This window comes from Silurus meridionalis, chromosome 26, assembly GCF_014805685.1.
Source record: "Silurus meridionalis isolate SWU-2019-XX chromosome 26, ASM1480568v1, whole genome shotgun sequence".
Lineage (NCBI taxonomy): Eukaryota > Metazoa > Chordata > Actinopteri > Siluriformes > Siluridae > Silurus > Silurus meridionalis.
In genome coordinates, this window is record NC_060909.1 from 15,130,857 (window position 1) to 15,156,043 (window position 25,187).

Consider the following 25,187-nt stretch of genomic DNA (forward strand, 5'->3'; position numbering starts at 1 on the left):
GGTGGAGTCACTCCTGATCTTCACCCTGCTATTAGAGGTAGTGTATTGGCTCCACACCAACACATAGGCATGTGTGTGTTCATGTAGCTCACAGCAGTGTAGGAAGAGTGCAGATACACACTGTTGAACCGTGTCTATTTCTTGTGTAGTGAGACCAAGAAATAAATACCGTAATTTCCGGACTATTAAGCGCACCCAAATATAAGTTGCACCCACTGAATTTGACAAAGATTTTATTTTGAACATAAATAAGCCGCACCTGTCTATAAGCCTACACTGAAACTAATGAACTTTACACAGGCTTTAACGAAAGACAGTGTCTTTTACACGGCTTGTATGTAAACAGTAGCCTACCAAGAAAGTCATTGTTTACTGTCTTTCTCCTTCCTTTCACAACTATTTTTCTCGCGAGTTTTTCTTTTGGCATCGCCGTGCGTCTAAAAAATCACCATCAGTAAAGCTTTTCTCTCAATGCCGTGCAGCTCAGAACACAAGTGAAGTGCATTTTTTTCATGCCCAGTTGTTTTCAGTGTGATGAATGATTCGTATTTCCTGTTGCCACTCCAAGTAAGCGGCAGGTCAAACGTCAGAGGAACCTCATCCATATTTATTATGTGGTGCGGCCCGATTCAGTGGGAGCACATCTGATTTAATATAAAGATAACAGTGCGTACACATCGCGAGGCTCAGCGTCTCTCCAGATTTGCCGTATTTGTGCTTATTTATGCACTATTCTTCTGCATGCTTGCGCAAATTTCTCATGCAAGCATATCATTCAACAGACAGTCACTTTTAGATATTGGTCACATCTGCACAAACTCTGTTTCAGACTTTATTTTCACATTTGACCAGATACCACCGGAGCTCGTAAGGAAGCCGCAACACAGCGAGCCCTTTATCCCGACTGACGTGTCCGGCGCCGGCACTGACGCAGAGACAGAAAACAGAGACGAGGAAAACGTGGAGGACTTCGGGCTAAGGTAAAGCTAAACCCACATCGACCAGCGCTTTCAAGTATTTTTAGCCAATGTTCGGTCCCTGACGAACAAACTGGATGAGCTCAGGATCTGGACCCTCACACAGAGACCGATTACGGACTGCAATATCATGGTCTTCTCGGAAACTTGGCTCAACACCGGCATCCCAAACAGCCTGCTGGAGCTCAAGAGGCGCACGATTTTCAGGGCGGATAGAGATGCAGCATTCACGGGTAAGAACAGAGGAGGTGGCTTATGCACTTATGTAAACAAAACATGGTGCACTGTCTCTGTCACTGTTTCTTCTCACTGCTCTGCTGATCTTGAATACCTGATCATTAAGTGCAGACCCTTTTATTTACCACGTGAGTTCACATGCGTTGTTGTGATAGCAGTGTATGTCGCCCCGGATGCTAAGGCTAGCATAGCCATGAAAGAACTAAGTTCTGCTATCAACAAACTGCAGACAGTGCATCCTGATAGAGCCGTTATTGTTGCTGGGGATTTTAATCACTGCAATTTAAGATCTGTTCTGCCAAAATTCCAACAGAATGTGTTCCAACAGAATGTGTGAAAACATCAAAGTGTTCCCCAATCAGAAGCCATGGATGAACAAGGAGGTCCATCTCTGACGAACGTGGCAAGGAATACAGGCTATCACTGACCGCAAACCACCCAACGCAACACCTGCAACCAGTTCTGCCTCACTCCCCAACGAGCTCAACCTCTTCTACGCTCTTCTACATGGAACCCTTGCTCAAAACAGAGCCGTTACCAGGTGAGCAGCCACTTACACTCTCCACCTCCGAAGGGTGAGCTGCCCTGGGAAGGGTGAATGCAAGGAAAGCAGCTGGCCCTGATGGCATCCCTGGTCGTGTACTCAGAGCATGCGCGGAGCAACTGGCCGAGGTCTTCACGGACATCTTTAATCTTTTAGATCAGCTTTTAATACAGTTTGCCTTTCCAAGCTAATCCTGAAGCTGGAACAACTTGGCATCAGCACACAACTTTGCAATTGGACTCTGAACTTCCTTATGAACAGATCACAGTCTGATCACTGTCACCCCCTCCAGTCTCACCATCAGCACTGGAGTTCCTCAGGGATGTGTATTGTCTCCACTGCTATACTCCCTTTTCACCCATAACTGCATACCTGTCCATACCTCAAACAGCATTATAAAGTTTGCAGATGACACCACAGGGGTAGGCCTGATTGAAGGTAACGACGAGACAGCTTACAGGGAGGAAATCCAGCACCTAGTAGCATGGTGTGAGGACAATAACCTGGAACATAACACCAAAAAGACCAAGGAGGTCATTGTGGATTACAGACGTGCTGGCAATTACACTCATCCTCCAATTCACATCAACGGAACTGCTGTTGAGCGTGTACCCAGCTTCAAGTTCCTTGGAATACACATCTCTACAGCAGCTGCACAGCAGCTGCACAGCTTCGGACCATAAAAGCCCTTCAGAGGGTGGTGAAAACCGCCCAACGATTCATCGGTATTAAACTACCTACCTTGGAGAACATTTTCAAAAACCGCTGTTTGCAAAGGTCGAGGGGCATCATCAAAGATCCCTCTCACCCCAACCATGGACTATACCCTTATTCAGTTATATGTACATATTACTACACCTTCTGTATAACCTCATACCCTTATTTATTACACTGCCAATGTAAATAAGCTATCTATGCACTTCTGGTTAGATGCTAACTGCATTGCATTGGCTCTGTACATGTACCCTGCACAATGACAATAAAGTTGAAATCTAATCCAATCTAATCTAATAAAGAGTTTCATTGGTTCACCTGAACCCCTTCCTAATCTCGATGCACTCTATCTCACTGAGACCTGGATTAAACCAAATGATTAAATGGGTCTAAATGAGTCTACACCATCAGGATATGTTTATAAGCATGAGCCCCGTCAGACTGGTCATGGGGTGGTGTAGCTCCATTTATAGTGCCTCTCTTAATATTAGTCAGAGATTAGGATTCAGCTTTAAATCATTTAGAGTGCTCATTTTTAAAGTTATACTTTCAGACAAAGATAGAAAACCCCTCTATCTCTCGCTCTGGTCACCGTGTACACACCCCCAGGGCCCTACATTGATTTTCTTCAAGAATTTTCTCGTTTTCTTTCAGACCTCTTGATCAATTTTGATAAAGTGCTGCTTGTAGGAGATTTTAATATTCATGTAGATGATGTAAACGATGCTCTAGGACTATAATTTGTGGATTTATGAAACTGTTTTGGGGTTAAACAAAACGTTACCAGACCAACTCATTGCTTTAACCACACATTAGACTTAATAATATCCCATGGAGCAGACGTGACTGATATAGATATTTTACCTCAGAGTGATGACATCACAGACCATTACCTCATACTGTACACACTACCGGTAGAGCAGATTAGCCGTGTTTCCCCACGCTATCGACTTGGTAGGACTATTGTTCTGACCACTAAGAACAGATTCATAAATAACCTGCCTGATTTATCTCAATTTCACACCAAACCCATAACTGCTAATGATCTTGATGAAATGTCTAACAACATAGACCTTATCCTCACTAGCACATTAGACACTGTTGCCCCCATCCAGTTAAAAAAGGTTAGAGAACAAGCACCTGCACCTTGGTATAATAGTCATACGCATGCCCTCAAGAGAACAGCCTGTAATCTGGAGAGAAAATGGAGGAAAACTAAAATGAAGGTATTTAGAATTGCGTATAAAGACAGTATGCTCAGCTACAGACAGGCGGTAAAAGCTGCTAGAGTTGATCACCTGAGCAAACTCATAGAAAACAACAAAAACAATCCCAGATTCCCTTTCAGTACAGTGCCTAAATTAACAACAAATCAGGGATTTGAAAAAATGTGTTCCATCACAGTTTAGTAGTGAGGACTTCATGATTACTTCAGTGGAAAAATGTCAAGTATTAGAAAAACAATTGTGGCAGTCCCACCTCCATCTTCTGACCCAATCTTACATAAAACTCCACAACTACACTGTTTTACATATACAGGACAGGTAGAGCTGTATAATGTTATTACCAAAACCAAATCAACAACATGACAGTTAGATCCTATTCCAACTAAACTACTGAAGGAAGTGTTATATACAGCTGGTGAGCCTCTTCACAATATTATTAACTCCTCGCTATCGTTAGGTCACGTCCCTAAACCCCTCAAGTTAGCAGTTATTAAGCCCCTCATTAAGAAACCTAATTTGGATCCAAACACACTGTCAAATTATAGACCAATTTCAAATCTCCCATTTATGTCTGAGATTTAGAAAAGATTGTCGCTGCCCAGTTATGTTCCCACTTACAAGAGAACAATATCTTTAAGAGTTTCGGTCAGGTTTCAGGCTTCATCAAAGCACAGAAACTGCTCTATTTAAAATCACTAATGATCTGCTTTTAGCTTCAGACCAAGGCTTCATCTCTCTTAGTTTTACTAGATCTTAGTGCTGCATTAGATCTATAGAACTATAGAACTATAGATCATGATCTTCTCCTGGATCACTTAAAGAATTACATCGCCATTCAGGGACAGGCATTAAACTGGTTTAAATCCTACCTGTTGGTGCTGGATCTGTGATGATCACAAATGTTGAGCTATTTTATTAGTTGCTCAGTAGCTCCTAGTTTTATAACCATAAAGACTGTATAAGACTGTAGAAAGAACATTACTTATAATCTTATACTCAGTATTCATGTTAGTTCTCACTCTCCAGTGTTCTGTATTGTTGAAAGATTTATGATCAAACTCTTGATGTCACCCAAATGAGGATGGGTTCCCCTTTTGAGTCCGGTTCCTCTCAAGGTTTCTTCCTCATAACATCTAAGGGAGTTTTTCCTTGCCACAGTCGCCACGGCTGCTCATCAGGGATAAATGCACACCATTCACCTTGACTGTTGATTTCTGTAAAGCTGTTTTGAGACAATGTCTGTTGTGAAAAGCGCTTTAGAAATAAACCTGACTTGACTTGACCTGTCTGATCGTTACCATTTTGTAGATTTAAATAGAGAACTATGCAGGCGTCTAAAGACTGAGATTAACCATGGTTCCGAACTCTAAATGTTAAAGACTGGGACAACCCATGATTCAGGACTCTAAAGACTAGGACTACATCAAAGTCAGGATTGTAATACTGAGACTAACCAAAACGTCAGGACTGTAAGATTGAAACTAACCCATCAGGATGTGAGTTTGTACCTTGTGCACAGTATCCCATGCAGCCTTGTGTGCAGAAAGTGGCCGCAGCTTTGTGCAGTGACAGGGATGCAAAACAGACAGCAGTCTTTAAAGAAGCTTTAAGAAAACTGCCATGTTCTACAAGCAGTAAAATGTTTGATCTCACTAAAAGCTGGGAGAGAAACCAAGAGAATTCACAATCACAGAGAGAAAGTCAGACCCGAAGCCTGCGTCCCACGTCGGTTCATCTACAGAGAAAGGAAGAGAGATGGGGGTCGAGAGAGAAAGAGACTGTCTGGATCCTCCGGTTTAACCGCATTGCGTGCCCCTGAGAGTACTCTTGCCACCATGCCTATTCTGGTTCCTGTTTTCCAACCCAGTCTCTGATCCCTGTTCCTGCCCTGATCTCTAGTTTAAACTCTGTACTGTTTCTTGTTTTGTGTTTTTTTTTGCTTTGCCTCTCTGTTAGCTGGCCTTTTGATATTTGGACTGTTTTTTTGGTTTTTGTCTTCCCTGCATTGCCCTGTTTGCCTGGACTGGACTGTTTATTGGACTTTGCTTTTGCCCATTGCTCTGTTGGTCAGCTCTGTCACTGGAACTGTGTTTTCTCTGCTAGACTTCATCATTCTGCAGTTGGGTCCTTTCCTCCTTCCACTCAGTCACCATCACTGACAGAATCATCTGGCCATAATCATGGCCCCAGCAAATGCTTCACACCCAAGGCAAGCAATATCTTGAAGCTTAGCCCCCAGCGGACAACAGAATATATCTTAGCACGCCAAGTTTTCATTAACGACATCCTGAGACAGCTGTCCCCCCTGGCCCCTGTGCCCTTTCTTTTTGGTTGGGGTTTCGCCTGGCTCTCCCGACCTGCCGAGATCACTCTGCCTGTCTGCCCTGCCAAGCACACCCCCCAGCACCTTGTGACCAATCACAATCCAGAACCCTGAGGTATATTTATCACACAGGACATCTCTGTGAGGCCAGGGTCTCTCACATCACTGCTACAACACATCTTATCCATTTCAGTATTAATAGAAATGCTTGATGAAGCTTCAGGCAAAGACGAAAGTGAGCAAAAGTGAGGAGCATGAGGACTGAGAAGGTCCTCATGCTAGCAAAGGCGGGACTAAGGGTTTAGGTGAACACTTTAAACAGGTCCATGTATTTATATATTCTGACCTGCTTGCATGTCCTTTAGCTCAATGGTGAAAAGTTTGGTAAAGCAGGAGAGGTGTGTAGAAGCCTCGCGGCGTGCTCAGGGACTCGTGCTGCTAAAATGATTGTAATGAATTATTTAGCGGAACCTTTTTTCGGCACTGAAATGGGTCACTTCGCCTGACAGAAAAACAAAGAGCAGGTCGGAGTAACGAGGATCAGATTTTCTTTTTAAGATCTACGTAAAGAAAAATAAATCAAATGCTGGTTCACGTGAATGAGGTCAGAGATGACAAAACCATGCGCAAACCTCAGTACCAGGAATACAGAAAAACTTTGTGACTTTGTTAAAACCTTCCCTCCCTGAGTAGTGTTTTTCAGCCATGTTTGTGTTCAGGATCATTTCCCTCCATCTCCACCACAGAGTTTCTAATAAATCTCCCAGGTACCTGCTGCAGATGAATCAGAACAAGCGTTTAATAAAAAGTGCTTGTATCTGTGTTTTTCATCTGAATAAAATGGCTTTTTTTTATATAAGTATTTTTTGCAACAACTGTAGCTTTGTTCTGCCTCAACCAATCAATCACTTCACAGCTCAGGCTCCATGATGGATTTTTCATTAAATCTACGGAGATGATCGGAGGCTGATCATTCAGGTCCAGCCCCAGCTCCGCTTCCTCCTTGGGCAGATGAAGGGAACACTGCAGAATCCAGTGCAGACCATCCCAGAAAAAGTCGACAAGCAGGGCCTGCATGTTCGCTAGCAGGTTTGGCGGTGGATCCACACATGCCAGCTTATGCCACAGAGACGACGCTGCCAGGTTCTTTATCACCAGCGTTCGCCCCCTGTAGGACATCTTCAGAACTGTTTCCACCTGCTCAGTCTGCCCTTGATGTGCTCTACAGTGCCTTCCCAGTTTTTATTTAAAAAGACTCCCCAGGTAGACACCCAAGTACTTAAATCCACCTCTTTTTTCACACCATGCCTCCTGGAAGTGTCGGCTCCCCACCTCCCCACTCCCCAAGTTTTTTAAAACATCAATTAAAACATTTACATCAGACTAGGATCCCACCATTACAGCCACATCATCTGCGTGCACTGACATATAATGTGAAGCATTAAAGTATATAATATTAAAACCAGTAAGATGATTTCTTAGATTGATAGAGGTTTAAAAACTTTGTGGACTGGTGCCAACGGAGCTGCCTCCAGATAAATGCGGGGAAAACGAAAGAACTGGTGGTGGATTTCCGTAGGCACAAACAAATTTTATCACCAGTGAACATTCAGGGTAGGGACATTGTGAGAGTGGACTCTTACAAATACCTGGGTGTTCACCTAAACAACAAACTGGACTGGACAGACAACACTGAGGCAATCTACAAGAAAGGGCAGAGCAGACTCTTTCTGCTGAGGAGACTAAGGTCTTTTGGAGTACAGGGAGAGCTACTGAAGACCTTTTTTGACTCTGTGGTGGCCTCAGCCATATTCTATGGAGTGGTCTGCTGGGGCAGCAGCATATCTACTGCAGACAGGAAGAGACTAGACAAGCTGATCAGGAAGGCCAGCTCAGTCCTGGGGATTCCCCTGGACACTGTACAGGAGGTGGGAGAAAGGAGGATGGTAGCAAAACTATCATCATTGCTGCAGAACGCCTCCCACCCCCTGTATGAAACCGTTACATCGCTGAGCAGCTCTTTTAGTGACAGACTGATACATCCTAAGTGTCTGAAGGAGCGATACAGAAGGTCTTTTCTCCTGCTGCTATTAGACTGTATAACCAAAGCTGTTCCCAGTAAAACCAGTCACCAACATACAACACTGCTATTACTTTTTAAGATGTGCAATAACTTTATCTGTGTGAAATATTATTAAACGAATCAGGTACAATATTATGTGCAATATTACCCGCAATTTACGTGCAATACTACCTTAAAACGTGACTTAAAAAGCGTGCTTTAGTTTTTCCTATTTGTATTATTACATTGTACTGTATATATACTGGTATTGTAGTATATGTATATTATTTTTTAGATATTTGCATTATTTTTATTTCTTTGTTATTATTATTATTATTTATTTTTATTTCTGTTTTTATTTTTTTTGTATATTCTTTTTTTATATATATTTGCATCTATTTTTATTTTCTTTGTCTTGCTGCTGTAACATAGAAATTTCCCCACTGTGGGACGAATAAAGGTTTATCTTATCTTATCTTATCTCTATCTTATCTTATCTTAATAGTTAGAGTGTACAGCATTTCTGACAGTGAACAGCCCTGCCTGATCCCTCTGTACACTCTAAAGGGGCACATAAACCATCAGCACCCTGATCATAGCTCTAAAACCAGGGTTGAACCCAAATCTTTCCAGAACCTTCCACAAGTATTCATGGTCAACCCAGTCAAAAGCCTTTTCCTGGTCTAGGAAAATCAGACCAGTCTTTAGGCCCAATAGATTGGAGACCAACATCCAAAATGTGATAAATTAAGTATAAATTATCAAAAATCTGCACACAGTACGTCTGGTCAAGGTAAATGATCTGCTTCATCACCTTCGTCAGTCTCGATGCTAATGCTTTTGACAGCAGCTTGCAGTCAGTGCACAGTAGTAACACTGGGCGCTAGTTTTTCAGGTGGGTCAGGTCTCAATTTTTTTGGCAGCAGGGTCATGAGGCTCTCCTGCAGCTCATTGGTAGCTGACTCCCTGTGACACTGTCCTGTAGGATCTCCAGGACGTCCAGTCATATTACTGCCCAGAACGCCTTGCAAAACTCGACAGGGAGACCACCGATACCTGGCTTGGAAGGAGCATCCATCTCAGTAATGCTTCTAAAGTATGAGCGGACCAGCGCCCCCTGTGCTGTTGTGTCCAGCAGGTCGTTCATTTTGGATTTTTTGTTTTTGAGGGCTTTAATATGCCCTTGTTTACCTGTGGCCTCTAAACGCTGGAGTTCCACTGTCTCTATCTCCAGAGCTTTTAGAGATCTGGCAATGGTTCGTGTGACATTAAGAGTGTACTGTTAAAAGAAAACTTTGATTTGCGCTTTGTCAAGACCTTTTTTGACCTGTAAAGGCTCCTACTTTTCTAAAATGTTTTATATCATTAACATACTGTTTACGGTTTAGAAAAACTCTTCTACTGATTTGTTCTTCTGCCACTTGGTGGTTCTTAAAAACTCATGTCTTTAGCCATATAAAACATGTTTAAAACACGTTTAACGGTTCCTCCTGTGAGATTAGATTAGATTAAAAACTTCTATCTCCACGTCGCTCCGTCCCCTTGCACTGGTGTAGTGACCAGTGTGTCCTGGCGACGACACTGCACCCCTGTGCCTGCCTCTGCCAGCTCGAGTCCACTGTGAATTTTTCGGTTTTGCAAGGTTTCTCCTGGCCTGGTTCATTGAGAGAGAGAGAGAGAGAGAGAGAGAGAAAGAGAGAAACTTACACAGACAATAATTTACTCTAAATAACGTTTTTGATTTTGATAAGCACGCAAAAACTTTTGTACAACTGCATATAACATCCTGATAGAACTCTGAAATTAACAGAATATAACCAGATTAATGTTAGAAATATTAATGTGCTACTGCTGTTATAATAAGTTAGTTCTTGAGAAAGCGCAGATTTGTGAGCTGTGTTTTCACACTACAGTCTAATCACTCCAGTTAGTAATCAGATAAAGATGGACGCCGTGCTCCTGCTCATCATCAAAACCAAGTAGAGCTTCTACATGCTGGATTGGAATAATAATGTGTGATTAACACTGCCGTGTCCTCGGGGGGTTATGAGCTTATTCAGCTCATAAAATGTGTCTAAAATGTGTGTAAAAAATATTTTCATGTTTCTGTTTCTTATAAAACTCTCCGAGGTGCTTGAACAGGTAAAGGTTTTTAAATGGCAACCGTTTTCTAATTTACATATAATAGAAGTCTAATAAACACCCTCAACTAAAAGCATGACGTCTGTAATGTCGAGTGGTGCTTAAAGGTCACGTAGCTCTGCGTTCACCAGAAGAGATCATACACAAGTATGATTCATATGGAGTTAAAGATCACCTTCTGCCACCTGAGATACATTATATGGACAGACACCTTTTTGTGGACACATGAGCATATGTGAAACTTTTTTAATCTTAATTAGTCTCCATTTGCCTTCAACAACATTTAATCTTCTGTGAAGATGTTCCACTAGATATTGTGGAGTTTTACACTCATTCAGATACAAGGGTGTTAGTAAAGTCAGGTACTGATGTAGATTAGATGAGGAGGGTTGGAGCTCTATAGTAGAAGATCTTCTGGAAAGCAGACCTTCATGGAGCTGGCTTGTTGGACAAGCACATTGTTATGGTGGAACAGGTTTGGGTCTCTAGTTCAAATAAAGGGAAAATTTCATGCTCCTGCATCCAAAGGCGTCTGATACAATTGTGTGTTTTAGAGTTTTTAGGAACCATTTGGGGAAGAACCACATATTCGTGGAAAAGTCAGGTGTCCCAATACTTTGGGCCAAACTGCATGCCTGCAAAATTTTTTTTTTCCTCTTCTAATTCCTAACAAGTCTACACCTAAATAGGAGTCACATTTATTTTCCACTTTCCATGCAAAGGTGATTTTGTGTAAAAATCATGAGCTGCTTTAACTGGATAATAAATTAACATGAAGAAAGACCTGAAATGAAACATCACTAAATGTGTAACAGATATTTTAATGCATTTCAACTGAAAAACTACTCCATTTCCACGCAAATCACCCGAATAAATAACGAAGACAAATAAATATATCAAATGAGAAATCAAATTCAATGCATTTAGAACAGACGCCTTTTAGAGAGCAGATATAAAGAGCACTAGTGTGATAAAGATTAATCAGTGAATGAATTCTGTTTGCACAGATGCCTAGACATATCAAAAATAAAATAAAAATATTATTTGGTATTAATGTGTGTGTATAAGGGTCATGAGGCACGGTGCTGTGAATCGCTCCTATGCCTTATCAGGAGGTTCAGCACACACACACACACACACACACACACACACACACACGTGATGTGGACACGTTTGGGAGGAGAACGTCATTCACCATCATTGGTGGATTTAAAGAGGAGCAGCATGGAGAAAAAAGATCCCAGGATTCCATTCACAGGGTGAAGGTGAAGATGAGGACTGGCAGGTGAAAGGCAGGGGGTCGAGGTGCTTTGAACAAAAGTAACCCTATGTAACAGTCTTGGAGCGGAACGTGAGCAGCTCAGTTGTAAAGTAAGTCCCAACATAAATATGGCACAGATTTCTAAGGACCTGATCAGTTATACAAAAAAGTCTCCTGTGTAAAGTCTAGCGGTAAAAAGCAGGATTTCTGTGTTCAGCTCAGTTCACGCGGCCGTTTCACGGATTGTCCCCCCCAGTTTTTTGGGAAAGACGTCTCTCCTCTCGCTCAGCCTGATGAGTGTGTTATGGCTCGAACGCTCTTCTGTGTGAGCTCTGGAGGAGAAGTTCACCGCCTGCACACACAACAGCACCGAGTTAACACTTTTACATACATTACTGAACACACTCTGCACTGGGGGAAGGAAACGTATGGAGATGGAAGGGATGAGGGAAATGGATCAATAAATATGGGTGAAGAAATGGATGAAGAATAAATCCAATGAAAGTGAACTGAACCCCTAAATCAGTATCATATTTGCTTTGAACTCCACAGGGGCAGATCTAGAAAATGATTTATGAGGTGGTAAAAGGGTGGCATGAGAATGATGAGGGGTGGCAACACTGAAGCAAGCATCCTTGCATGGTTCTTGTGTATACACAGGGGCACACATTTTTATAGCGGCCTATAAAAAAAAATTCTGATGACTTGTAAAGACAGAGACATAAATCAGATAGTAAGGGATATTAAACTTTTGTTTCTTGAGTTTTACACAAACCTGTAGCGAGTTAAAGTCAATGCCGAGTTTAATTTATTAAGCGTTACAAACACTACAGGTAATACAGATTATATATAGATACAATATGCTGTATATTTACAGTATATATATATATATATATATATATATATATATATATATATATATATATTCCTCAAATCCTGGTTCGCTTACTGTAAGTTGAAAAACACAAACAGAAACTACATTTAAATCAGCACTTGTCAAAAGTTGGGACAATCCTTAAGACGCAAGCTACCAAACATCATACTATTGAAATTAGTTTAGAGTTAAGCTGCTGGTCATTAATACATGCAGAAATATAATTAGAATTAACTATAATATATATAATACTTACATGAATATTTATACAAATGATTAAATTTGTTACCTGAATTCCTGAATTGAGTCATTTGTTTGTTGTCAGTGATCAGGCTGCTCACACTCAAAGTGTTTGATTCACTAAAACGAAGACGTTTGTATACGTTTTTTGTTTGGATTGCGGTTTAATAAAAACCCTAACCCTAACCCTAACCCTAACTCTAGTTTTCTTGCTGTTATTTACGAGTATATTGGTTTTTTATGTCATCACACTAAATCAGTGATGGACAGTAATGAAGTAAATGTAAATTTGTACTTGAGTAGCTTCTTCTCGTATCTGTACTTTACTGGAGTGTTTCTATGTGGGCAGATGTTTACTATAACTTCACTACATTTTAAAGTCACAAAGTCACAAAGCTCCTTTACATGTTCTACAGCTGACCTTCTAAACAATCCTCCAACAGAAAGATGCTGTATACAAGCAGGAGGCCAAGAACTTGTATTATCTATTCGATCATCTATTAAAGAACCCATTTTGTAAAGAATGTACTGTCCGTTCCTTGATGATGATGATGATGATGATAATTGATGCTGTAGATTTTTTTTTTTTACATTCCCTGATTCCGCTTTTTTATCTTAACCTAACAGACATCATTTGGAGAATCGCAGTAAATACATGTGTGTGTATTTATCAGATTTTATAGTACGATCACTTTTATACATATTTTCTATTTTCTATATTTTGTTTAATCGAGCAACCCCAATTAAATGTGTGATTTTACATTCAGTAAAACGTTCATTACATTCATTACAGTCTGCAGATTCGTTGTTCTCTGCCATGAAGGATCTGATTTCTTTTTATATGTAACTTTTTCTTGTTAAACAATTTCTAAAGGTTTAAATACATGAAACAGAACTTAAAAAGAAATCAATCAATCACTGGTTTGTAATAAATCAGGACACAAGATGGAGGAAGTAAAAGGGTCAGGATAACTAGGAATGAAATGAATATGGGGTGAGAGAGAGAGAGAGAGAGAGAGAGAGAGAGAGAGAGAAAGATATCACCTGTCCTGGAATAAAAGACTTGGGGACTGGCTGCACAGGGAGAGTTCTTAATGGCAGAGTGTGACTGGGTTGAAGTTGAGACTCACTCGACCTCACACACCATCCCTATAGGTGAGAACAAGGAGATACAGAGAGTGTGAGAGAAAGAGAATTCCTTCAGTTGTGTTCAGTAAAAGCTCTGTTTTATTCAGCATGCTGAATCCAGAGTGCATTCCAGAACATACTGCATGAAGCTAAATAACACCTGGTAGAATGTTTCATGACTTTACACACACTGAGGGGGTAACTGACCTACCCTAATGTTACTGGCTGTTGGGAGGAAACCAGAGAACCAGCATAGACTGGGCTGTGGATCTTGTTACACATTATTCAGAATTATTTCTGACTGGAGCTTAGTGAACTACCTGATCTCTTAAATAACAAATTACTCTTCTGCTTCTTCTTCCTCTTATTGTTATTATTATTATTATTATTATTATTATTGTTAATTACATTCCATGAGAATCAGAATGAACGAATTGTTAAAAAAATATAAAAATCTAAAATGACAGACTCTAATAAGTACAGCAGAAGCACACACAGTTATTAATATTATTAATAATATTTATTAAAAAACTAAACAACAAAATAATAATTAAATATGAACTTATTAATATCTTCTTCTTCTTCTGGCTTCTCCCATTAGGGGTCGCCACAGCGGATCATCCGTCTCCAAATATGAACTTTTACAATAATGATGATTATTATGATTATGATTATTATCCGATAGTAGTATAGTGTGTAACCTTTTGTGGGTGCAGAGTGAAGTTGGGGTGCAGGATTTCCCCCACATCCATGTGACTGTCATGTTCCAGCTCATACATGTTGTATGATGGGTTTCCAATCTCCACATTTAGTCCTCCATTAGCCATCGGCTGCCTCTGAACACGTTTCCCCCTGAACACACAACATACATAACTCATCATAGACACACCACTGTATTATACATGTATACATCACACACAGCAATGTAAATGACCGTATATGGTTGTGTCACTTTAAATTTTTCTTGAGGATGTTAGGTTATGCAGTAGGGGGAGTAAAGCAAAGGTAATTAGATCAGCAGAGAGAAAAGAGCGGGGATTCATGTTCCTATACAGTCCATTAATATATGTGTGTATTCCAATGAATAGAGGCTAAATTCTGCTTAATTCCATCTTGGTTCCCTTTGATAAAGCGGAGCGAGTTTTACGGTGCTACGCAAACTAAAGCTTAATGGTGTTCTTCACGAGCGAAATAAAGAAAGAAACACCCGTCGGAAACTCTCTGTGTCTCTTTTATGAAAGCCAATGGGCAGCTAAAGCGTGACTCAGACTGCAACTCCAGCTGTTACATGAAGCAGAGGTTTACAACCATGCACCGTGTTCCTCATGAATACACGAAACACTGATTATTAGTTTAGATTAGATTAGAATAAACTTTATTGTCATTGTGCTTGGTACATGTACAGAGCCAATGAAATGCAGGTTTTAAATTAACAACACACTGCAGACTGCGCTGGCATAGAAAACTAGTCCACATCAGAAGATTCATCAGGTTAGTAGGTAAGGGTAAAGTTTATTTCCAATGTGTTCTATATTATCTGTGTATGTGTGTGTGTGTGTTTCTGTGTGTGTATTTGTCTATTTTTGTGTGTATGTGTGTTTGTCTGTGTGTGGTTTATTAGCTGTTAGTGTGTTAAACTCTACCTTTGGTACCGTTTACAGATGAGGAGACCCACTGTTACCGTGGTGATGATTAAAGCCAGCAGAACTAGAGGAACAATAATGCCAATGCTCCCTGACACTGACACACACACACACACACACACACACACACACACACACACACACACGAGAAAGACACCAGACATCATCTGACTTTGTCCTGATATGTACTAAAAGACAGTAAAATAAAGGAGGATGGAGACGACAGTGTGTTAGAAATTGTGAGGTTTTTTGATGACATCATGGTGGTGATCTTCTTTACAACCAGACAGCTCTATGTTTGGTGATTTGGATATGAATGGAGATATTGTATTCCAGAACCATAGCTATAGAGCTTAACAACCTAAATAGCTACATCTTATTCCTCAATCTGTAGCTACGTCTGAATTCTGAGTCTCATTAATAGCAATATGGGAGATGTGAAGACCTGCAGTAACTACAGGGGAATAAAGTTGATCAGTCACACCATGAAGTTATGGGAAAGAGTAGTGGAAGCCAGGCTGAGAGAAGAGGTGACATCTGTGAGTAACAGTATGGTTTAATGCTGAGGAAGAGCACCACAGATGCATTATTTGCTTTGAGAATGTTGATGGAGAAGTATGGAAAGGTCAGAAAGAGCTGCATTGTGTGTTTGTGGATTTAAAGAAAGCATACGACAGGGTGGAGAGAGGAGTTGTGGTATTGTATGAGGAAGTCAGGTGTGTCAGAGAAGTATGTGAGGGTGGTGCAGGACATGTATGAGGACAGTGTGACAGCAGTGAAGTGTGCAGTAGGAACGACCGACTGGTTCAAGGTGAAGGTTGGACTGCATCAAGGATCGGCTCTGAGCCCTTTCCTGTTTGGAGTGGTAATGGACAGGTTGAAGGACGAGGTCAGACAGAAGTCTCTGTGGACTATGATCTTTGCGGATGATATTGTGATTTGTGGTGAGAGGGGTGAGCAGGTTGAGGACAGCCTGGAGAGGTGGAGGTACACGTTGGAGAGAAGGGGAATGAAGATCAGTAGGAGTAAGACAGAGTACATGTGTGTGAATGAGAGGGAGGGCAGTGGAGGGGTGCGGTTGCAGGGAGAAGAGGTGGAGAAGGTGAAGGAGTTCAGGGACCTGGGGTCAACAGTGCAAAGTAATGGAGAGTGTGTTAGAGGAGTGAAGAAAAGAGTGCAGGCAGGGTGGAGAAGAGTGATAGCAGGAGTGATTTGTGATAGAAGAGTATCTGTGAGAGTGAAAGGGAAAGTTTATAGGACTGTGGTGAGACCTGCGATGTTGTATGGATTAGAGACAGTGGCATTGAGTAAAAGACAGAAGGTGGAGCTGGAGGTAGCAGAGCTGAAGATGTTGAGGTTTTTGTTGGGAGTGATGGTGATTTATTTACTAGTGCATGTAGGACGTTTTGGAGACAAGGTGAGGGAGTTGAGATTGAGATGGTTTGGACATGTGCAGAGGAGGGACATGGGGTATATTGGTAGAAGAATGGATGGAAGGAGGAAAAGAGGACGACCAAATAGGAGGTTTATGGATGTGGTGAGGGAAGATTTGCAGGTGGTTGGTGTAAAAGAGGCAGATGTAGAGGACAGGGGGTATAGAGATGGATGATCTGCTGTGGCGCCCCTAATGGGAAAAGCCAAAAGAAGAAGAAGATTACTCGGGACAGGACACGTCTTTTCTACACAGCACTATATGTCTATCAATCTTACTTAAAGTTCACATGATATTTGTCCTCATTTCCCTGAGAAGAAAACCATGATGATGAGAGAGTAAGTGCTGGGTGAGGGAAAAATCCCTCATTAATCACCAGGAGAAAAACAAGAAGCTGATTTTAAGGTTATTGCAGAATTATTCTCACACTCACTCACACTCACTCTCACACACTCACTCTCACTCACACACACACACACACACACACACACACACACACACACACACACACACACACACACACACACTCTGAACTCCTGTTAAATATCACCTTCCTTCTAAATACCAGAAAGTCCTAGTGCTGATCTAAGCGTGATCATGGCTGCATCTCAGAAGGATCCGAGATCCAGAAATGTCACGCTGAAATGACAACCATCCCGCAGAAACCTCCAACAGCAGGACGGCTGCAGGTCAGCGAGGGTCAGGATTGGGTCAAGACATGAGACATTACAGAATAATAACAACAATGAAAAAACCAAACACAGAGAGAGGAAAAGAGCGCAATAACACTATAATTCTATATAATACACTGAGCAGAAAATAAAAATGTGGATAGACGGCTATACAGATGAGCGGATAGACGGATGATGCAGTGGAGGTGGAGATAGACTGGTGGATAGGAGAATTAATGGATGAATGGATGGGTGGAAAGGTGGTAGGGTAAGTAGATAACTGTATGGGGGTTAGATGAATGAGTGTGTGTATCTGTGTGTTGGGGGTAGACACTCACTGCCATTGACGATGTCACTCCTGTCGTTGTTGGTTGTAGGTTTCTCACACTGCGATCCAGTCCAGTTCACTGAGCACCTGAAAGCACAAGCCGTCCACTTTACTCACTGGCGAACAGAACATTTAACCCACGCCCACTTTACTCACCTAAATACAGAGCATTTCAACCACTCCCACATTACATACCTAAATACAGAACATTTAAACCACGCCCACTTCATGCATACGAGTACAGAACATTAAACCACGCCCACTTTACTCACCTTAATACAGAACATCTAAACCGCACCCACTTTATTTACCAGAGTACAGAACATTTAAACCATGCCCAATTTTCTCGCCTAAATACAGAACTTTTAAACCACGCCCACTTCATGCATCTGAGTACAGAACATTTCAACCACGCCCACTTTACTCACCAGAGTACAGAACATTTAAACCATGCCCATTTCACTTACCCAAATACAGAACTTTTAAACTACGCCCACTTTACTCAACAGAGTACAGAACATTAAAACCACACCCACTTTACTCACCCAAATACAGAACATTTAAATCATGCCCACTTTACTCACCAGAGTACAGAACATTTAAACCACGCCCACTTTACTCACCAGAGTACAGAACATTTAAACCAGGTACACACGCAATCAGGGAGAAACAGGAAGCGGGGGCTCAGGATGTTAAAGCGACATAATTTTCCCATAAATGTCACGCATGTGCTCGAGACAGAGCAGGTCTGCAGTGCTCTTCACTCTAAACTTATTAGGACTTTGACCTTCCTCCTGTGAAAGCCATGTCCCTCCACACTGAGGGTCTGCATGATAAAAGGGAAAAAAAGTGCTGGCACATTGTCGTGCACCCAAAGCCTGAGTGCTGAGACGTGATAAACAGGAAGCAAAAAGGCAGCAACGAAAGCTCTTCACATCCTCACCAGTTTCCTCCATTACACTTATTCAGCTGGAAGTTTAGAAGCTGTTCAGATAAGTATCAGGTTGTCTATTTCACTCCACATCTATAGAAAAACTCAGTATTATAGAGATGTGCAGTAGAACAGAGCGCTGCATCACACACAGGACTCTCATACAGTGAGTCATTACTAAATAAAGAAACACAATGTAACACACCTTCTTTCACTGTAGCCACAACTGCACATCCCACACACAACATCTCTAGCAGAAGCAGCGATATTCACTTCATCACATCACCCGGGTTTCTGCAGTTCTCTACATTGTTTCTGTACATTAATGTCAGGGAGTGACTGGAACAACCCAAATGCAGGATGCACAGTCTTTCATTAATGCATAGAGCAAGGTAAAATTCCCACTGTTCAAAAGATTATGAACAAATAAAAGCTGGCAACGAGTCCAAGGTTAGAATAAACAACTACAAAAAACCAAACCATGAGACCAAGACGAGCAGAGAAAGAGCATAGTCTAAAGAAACAGTCCAGAAGTCAGATAACTGGTAAACAGAGCAATAGAGAAGGAACAAGCTTGGACAAGTCTGAGATAAGAGAGATGGAAGGTAGCTTACGGCACATGGCTTTTAGCGGTAGGTCCCGAGTAGATAGCCATACCCCTTGGCCAATCCGGTAGTGGGGTGGTGCCACTGGTTGGCCCAACGGGCATAGCTATGAGAGGTATTAAGAAGAGCCATGCATGCCTTCCTCCAACTGTGCCAGCAGCGGGAACAGGGCTAAAAAAAAAAAAGAGGGGGTTGGTAGCCACAGGCAAGGGGAATGAAGTAGACCATATTGGAAAACCGATCCACCACAGCAAGGATGACTGTGTATCCAGCAGAAGGGGGAAGACCTGTGACAAAAATTTCAGGGAGATGGGTGACCAGGCGTATTTTGGCACTGGGAGCGAATAAAGTAATCCCACTGGACCAGGGTTCTAGTGTTGAACGCAGGTAGGGCAGGTGGCAATGAAGTTCTAGACATCTTTCTGGATGGTCGGCCAGCAAAACCTATTAGGGTTAGAGTGTGGGGGGCACCAGGTTGGCAAAACAGAGGAGAGGAGAGACACCATTGAATAACCTGGGATTGCAACCGCTACATACAGGACAACTCCCAGTAACCGGCTGGTCAGCGGTGGCTAGCATAACCCTTTCCTCGAAGTCCAGTTTCAGGGCATGCACAGTGATGAAAGGGGAAAGTATGGGGTCCCTCTTTGTCCGGTGAGTGCAGCCTGGAAAGAGCCTCGGGCTTTCTGTTCCTGGATCCCGGATGGTAAGAGAGGGAGAATTTAAACCTGGCGAAGAAAACGCCCCAGAGAGCCTGACGAGGGTTAAGATGTTGGGCTGTAAGCGGATATACCAGGTTCCAATGATCCATTCAAACCAAAAAGAGATTCCCCCTCTAACCAGTGATGCCACTCCTCCAGGGCCAATTTCATAGCCAGGAGCTCCCGTTCACCAAAGGGGTACTTCTGTTCGGCCAGACTCAGACGACGGGAGAGAGCCTCTCTGGGACAGCACGATGCCGACCCCTCAGTGGGAAGCATTTACCTCTATATATAAATAAAATAAAAGCCAGTGCTATAATTTTATCAATTTCTATTTACATCTTCCTGTTATTAGCAGCTATAAAAATCATTGCATCATGTACAACATATTTCTGAGCATAAACTCCTCTGTCCAGAAGACTCTTGGCATTGTTTTATTATCTGTATTTAATTTTTACAGCTGTTTTGTTGATAAGTCGTTTATTCAGACTGAGAAACTCTCTCTCCTCTGGAGCATGTCTCGGTAAAACATCATGCTAACTAAAACAACCCCGAACCTGTTAATAAACTTTTTTAAAGAAGGAATACTGAGAACTATCGTCTGGTGGTGAGAAAAGAGTAAATATGAGGCAGAATGTAGAAGAAGATGAAAAGATGGTGTGTGGTGGAAGAGTGGCTGCAGAAGCGCTATAGCCTATAATTGTGTGTGTCAGACAGCTGTAAGATTAGCGTGTGAAAAGCATGGCGGAAATACAGATCCGGCATGAAGAGTTCGATCCATTAGCCCGACGTCCATGTTGAATAGGCGGCACAAAAGCACATCCTACAGCTTTCAGAGTTTCTCCTTGAGACACTAAATGACATTTAAAAGTGGAAAGCCGCTCATATGAGAAGCAGAACCTTGAAACTAAAAAGAGCAAAAAACACTGTCGAAAAAAAAAAAACTAAAAACAGAAAGGTGTACAAAAGGAAGAAGAAATAAAAAAATAAATAAATGAAAGCTTCAACAGGACGTGACAAACCTGAGATAAAAAGCTCTTATTGTTAATATGCTAATCATGACAGGTCTTTCACAATCTCTCCACCTTTTCATTAACGCCTTTTAACCTTTGCTAAACAAGCTGTAGTCATCTGCATACAAATAGGAACGCTCTTATTCCTGGAAACCCCAGACTTAATGATGAGAGAGAGAGGGAAGGTGCAGAGAGAGAGAGAGAGCAGAAAGAGAGGGGTTGGAGAGAGGAGGGAGAGAGAGAGGGAGAGAGGGGGAGATAGTGAGAGATCGTGCAGAGTGAGGTGGGGGGAGAGAGAGAGAGAGAGAGAGAGAGAGAGAGAGGGGTGGGGAGTGGAAGAACATTAATGTGGATAGACAGAAACGTGGCATCAGGTGTGTGAGTGTGGGCTGATGAATGACTGGACAGAGAGTAAAAAAATGTAGAATGTAGAAAACAGGAGAAAAACGATGGAGTCTTTAATCTTTAAAAAACTGAATAGTCTAATAGATCAGAAAAAGAAGAAGAGAGCAGGAGATTCAGACAAAAGAATGTGTTCGAGAAAGTGTACATCAACTATCTCATTGTTCTCACACAAACACGACACGCACACACAGGCACACGCACACACACACACACACACACACACACACACACACACACACACACACACACACACACACACACACATTTCATCAATTTAGGGCTAAATGATTATTTTCTCGCTCTAATTTTATCTGGTTAATTTAATTCATTTCCCTACGTAGGAACCATGTTTGCGTAACATTAGTGCACTTTTGAGACGCTACTAATGACTCTACTAAGCACCCAAAGAGTCATTTTTGTTTTAAAATAAAAATAAAAAATGACATTTACTAGAGAAATCTACTACATAAAATATTCCAATAAAATTGACAAATTTATATACAACTGGAAATAACTAAAGGACTCTTTATGAACGTAAGCAGTCCTGTATAAAGGATGATAATCAATCCAGGGATCTTTTTTATAAATACAAACACTAATCTAATCATCAGTTAATCAAACAAAGACTAACAAAACGCACGTAAATCACTTGAGGATTGTATGTGAATATAATTTATTCATCAGGGGAATTGTGTATGAGTCTGATATATTTACTAAAGAATTCAGGATAATCACTTGAACTGTTTATGATGGTAAGGTAATCACTTAAAGCAGGGGTTCTGAAACACCGAGCTGTGGATTTAGCCGTTAGCCATTTAGGGGCAGGCCACACATATTTTTTTATTTTATTTCCATTTTATTTACTTTTTTTATTTTATTTATTTTTTTTAACTATGAGCACTTCCAATTTCCCACACTTAATTCAGACGCAGTTTATTTTCTATGCATCGCTAAAATTAGCACATTATTGTGTTTATTTATGTGTTTGTACCCCAATACCCTGCGCCTGTTCTGTGGAAAAATTTGTTGTTTTTGGAAAATGGTCCGTGGTACTAAAAAGGGTGTGGAGCGCAGACATACTAGGCATTTCTAAATACAAAATAATCTATTTGAGAGTTATTTATAAATGCATGTTGATCATTTAAGCCATTGTTTAGAAAGAAGTCTTAATTACCACGATTTATATGTCAATTAATAAAGTCATTTACAGATGCTGATTAATCACCCCAGAGTCATTCACAGATGAAGGTGAATCACCCAAAAGTCATTTACAGACACAAGAAAATCACACAAGAGTCATTTACACATTCAGAAGTCATTTACAGATGCAGGCGAATCACCACTGAGTCATTTACACAGGTAAATCACAACAGACTCTTTTACAGACAAAGGCAAATCACACAAGAGTCATTCACAGATGCAGGAGTCATTCACAGAGGAAGTGAATCATTCTTACATGATTACCTGGTTGTTTGGTCTCCATAAATGGACAGTGAAAGTGTCTTCAGGGTAAAGCGAATTCAGAGACACTTTATAAAAAAGACAGACTCACTGGCAGAAGGGTAGCGATGTCTCCGAGTCGAGGTGACAGGTTCCTCCATTATAGCAATAACCATCACACACATGACAACTGGACGCAATCTTCCCACTGGAGCAGCTGCAGACAGGTGTACACACACACACACACACACACACACACACACACACACACACACAATCATTTATTAAATCTTTGCTACATATTGTAAGTACTCTGTATGCACAGCAATATAAAAACATAATTCATAATGTATAATGAAATATTACATAAAAAATATAATATTTGGGGAAAATGAATAAAATAAAACACTATAAACTCTTAATGGAAAACTCATAAACTCATATGAATATACTCTTAATGCTCACTACACACCGGACAAAAATCACATCCTCTGTTTAACACCATACACTCCATTTGTATTACAGGCATGAACACACACACACACACACACACACAGGTGTACTCACTTGCAGAAGACGTCTCCGGTGGCATTGTGGATGAAACACGGCGCATCCCTGCAGTGGACACAGCGGTCCGTCTCACACCTCACACCCTCATAACGCTCTGGACACACACACTCCACATGACCTGTGCTCAACACCGAACACGCCCTCCAGTTCACACAGTAATGTTGACAGATATCTGACACACACACACACACACACACACACACACACACACACACACACACACACAGTTTTATGTGCATTAATACTCGTAAATAATAAGAAAAGACACTGGGATAGAAACAGAGAGACAGTGGGAGAGAAACAGAGAGACACTGGGAGAGAAACAGAGAAACTCTGGGAGAGAAACAGAGAGACATTGGGAGAGAAACAGAGAGACAGTGGGAGTAAAACAGAGAGACAGTGGGAGAGAAACAGAGATATTGGGAGAGAAACAGAGACACTGTGGGAGAAACAGAGACACTGGGAGTGAAACAGAGACACTATGGGAGAAACAAAGACACTGGATGTGAAACAGAGACAACCAGGGAGGTAAATGAAAGATAGACAGAAGACAGACAGACAGGAAGGTAGACAAAATACAGACAGAAGAAAGACAGACAGGGAGGTAGACAAAAGACAGACAAAAGACAGACTCACGGTTAGAGCAGCGTTCTCCGGTGTATTCAGCAGCACAGAGGCAGAACGGCTGGTTGCCGGTGGTAACACCACATGATCCACCATTCAGACAGAATCCATCACATACACTATTCTCACACACTACCCCAGAGAATCCCAACACACACCGACACACACGAATTCCTGCAGATAGTGAGAGAGAGACAGAAAATAAGAAGGAACAATACAGGACAAAAAAAGAGACACAAAAAGTGTATGTGTGTTTGTGTGGGTGTGTGTGTGTGTTACCTTTGTGCCCAGTGTGTTACCTGTTAAAGAAGTAGAACACGTTGCTCCATTTTGACAGAATCCAGTGCAGTGGTCGATTTCACACTGATCCCCTGAGAACCCTGACCTGCACACACACCGTGCCTGTCCTCTCTCATTTAACACACATCGCCCCCCATTCACACACACTGCCATGCACGGACCAACTGCAACACATAAACACATACAAACACGATTTTATGGTTTGTTTCTGAAAATACACACAGAATAGTGCGTATATACAATATAAACTCATGTTTTTTCCACACAGAGAAGGATGGAAGAGACCCATCATCATCAGAGACCATAAATATTTATGGATAAAGGTGAAGGGATGAATGAGGTTTCTCTTTGAGAACATAGACAGTATCCAGTCCTTATTTTCTATCCTGATTTTTTTTTTCTTCCTGAGATTAAAGGGGAGTATTTGTGATTAAAGTTGTGGTTTAGACTCTGTAGTGAAACTCGCCCTTACACCAGGATCACAGATACTCTCTACGCAGTATAGTATGTATTGCAGTGTGTTTGCAATGGAGAAGCAGCATGAGCTGTTGTGCTTACTTGTTAGACACGTTGCTGAACGCTATATGTTAGGAATAACATCACCACAACACACGTGACCCCATTTACAAAAATGTTTTATTCGTTTAAATTAAGGTTTTGTGTTCATTATAATTATAATATAAATCAATCAGTGTTTGAGTCATTCATATCATTCTATTAATAGATCAGTGTGCTGAGAGTCACATTCGAGTCTTTACAAATAAACTGAGGTGCTTAAGTATAGAGTCTTGTGATA

General features: G+C 41.3%; 1 protein-coding gene across 1 annotated transcript in view; it reads right to left on the minus strand.

Moving 5' to 3' along the window:
• Positions 1-11,026: 11,026 nt before the first annotated feature.
• LOC124379760 (low-density lipoprotein receptor-related protein 1B-like) overlaps positions 11,027-25,187 on the minus strand; it is a 201,326-nt gene continuing 187,165 nt past the window's right edge. The window contains 9 exon segments of the mRNA XM_046840329.1: positions 11,027-11,838; positions 13,645-13,749; positions 14,430-14,580; positions 15,372-15,468; positions 17,813-17,889; positions 23,010-23,114; positions 23,465-23,639; positions 24,104-24,265; positions 24,391-24,555. Coding sequence (XP_046696285.1) covers positions 11,710-11,838; positions 13,645-13,749; positions 14,430-14,580; positions 15,372-15,468; positions 17,813-17,889; positions 23,010-23,114; positions 23,465-23,639; positions 24,104-24,265; positions 24,391-24,555 — 1,166 coding nt within the window. The 3' untranslated portion in view covers positions 11,027-11,709.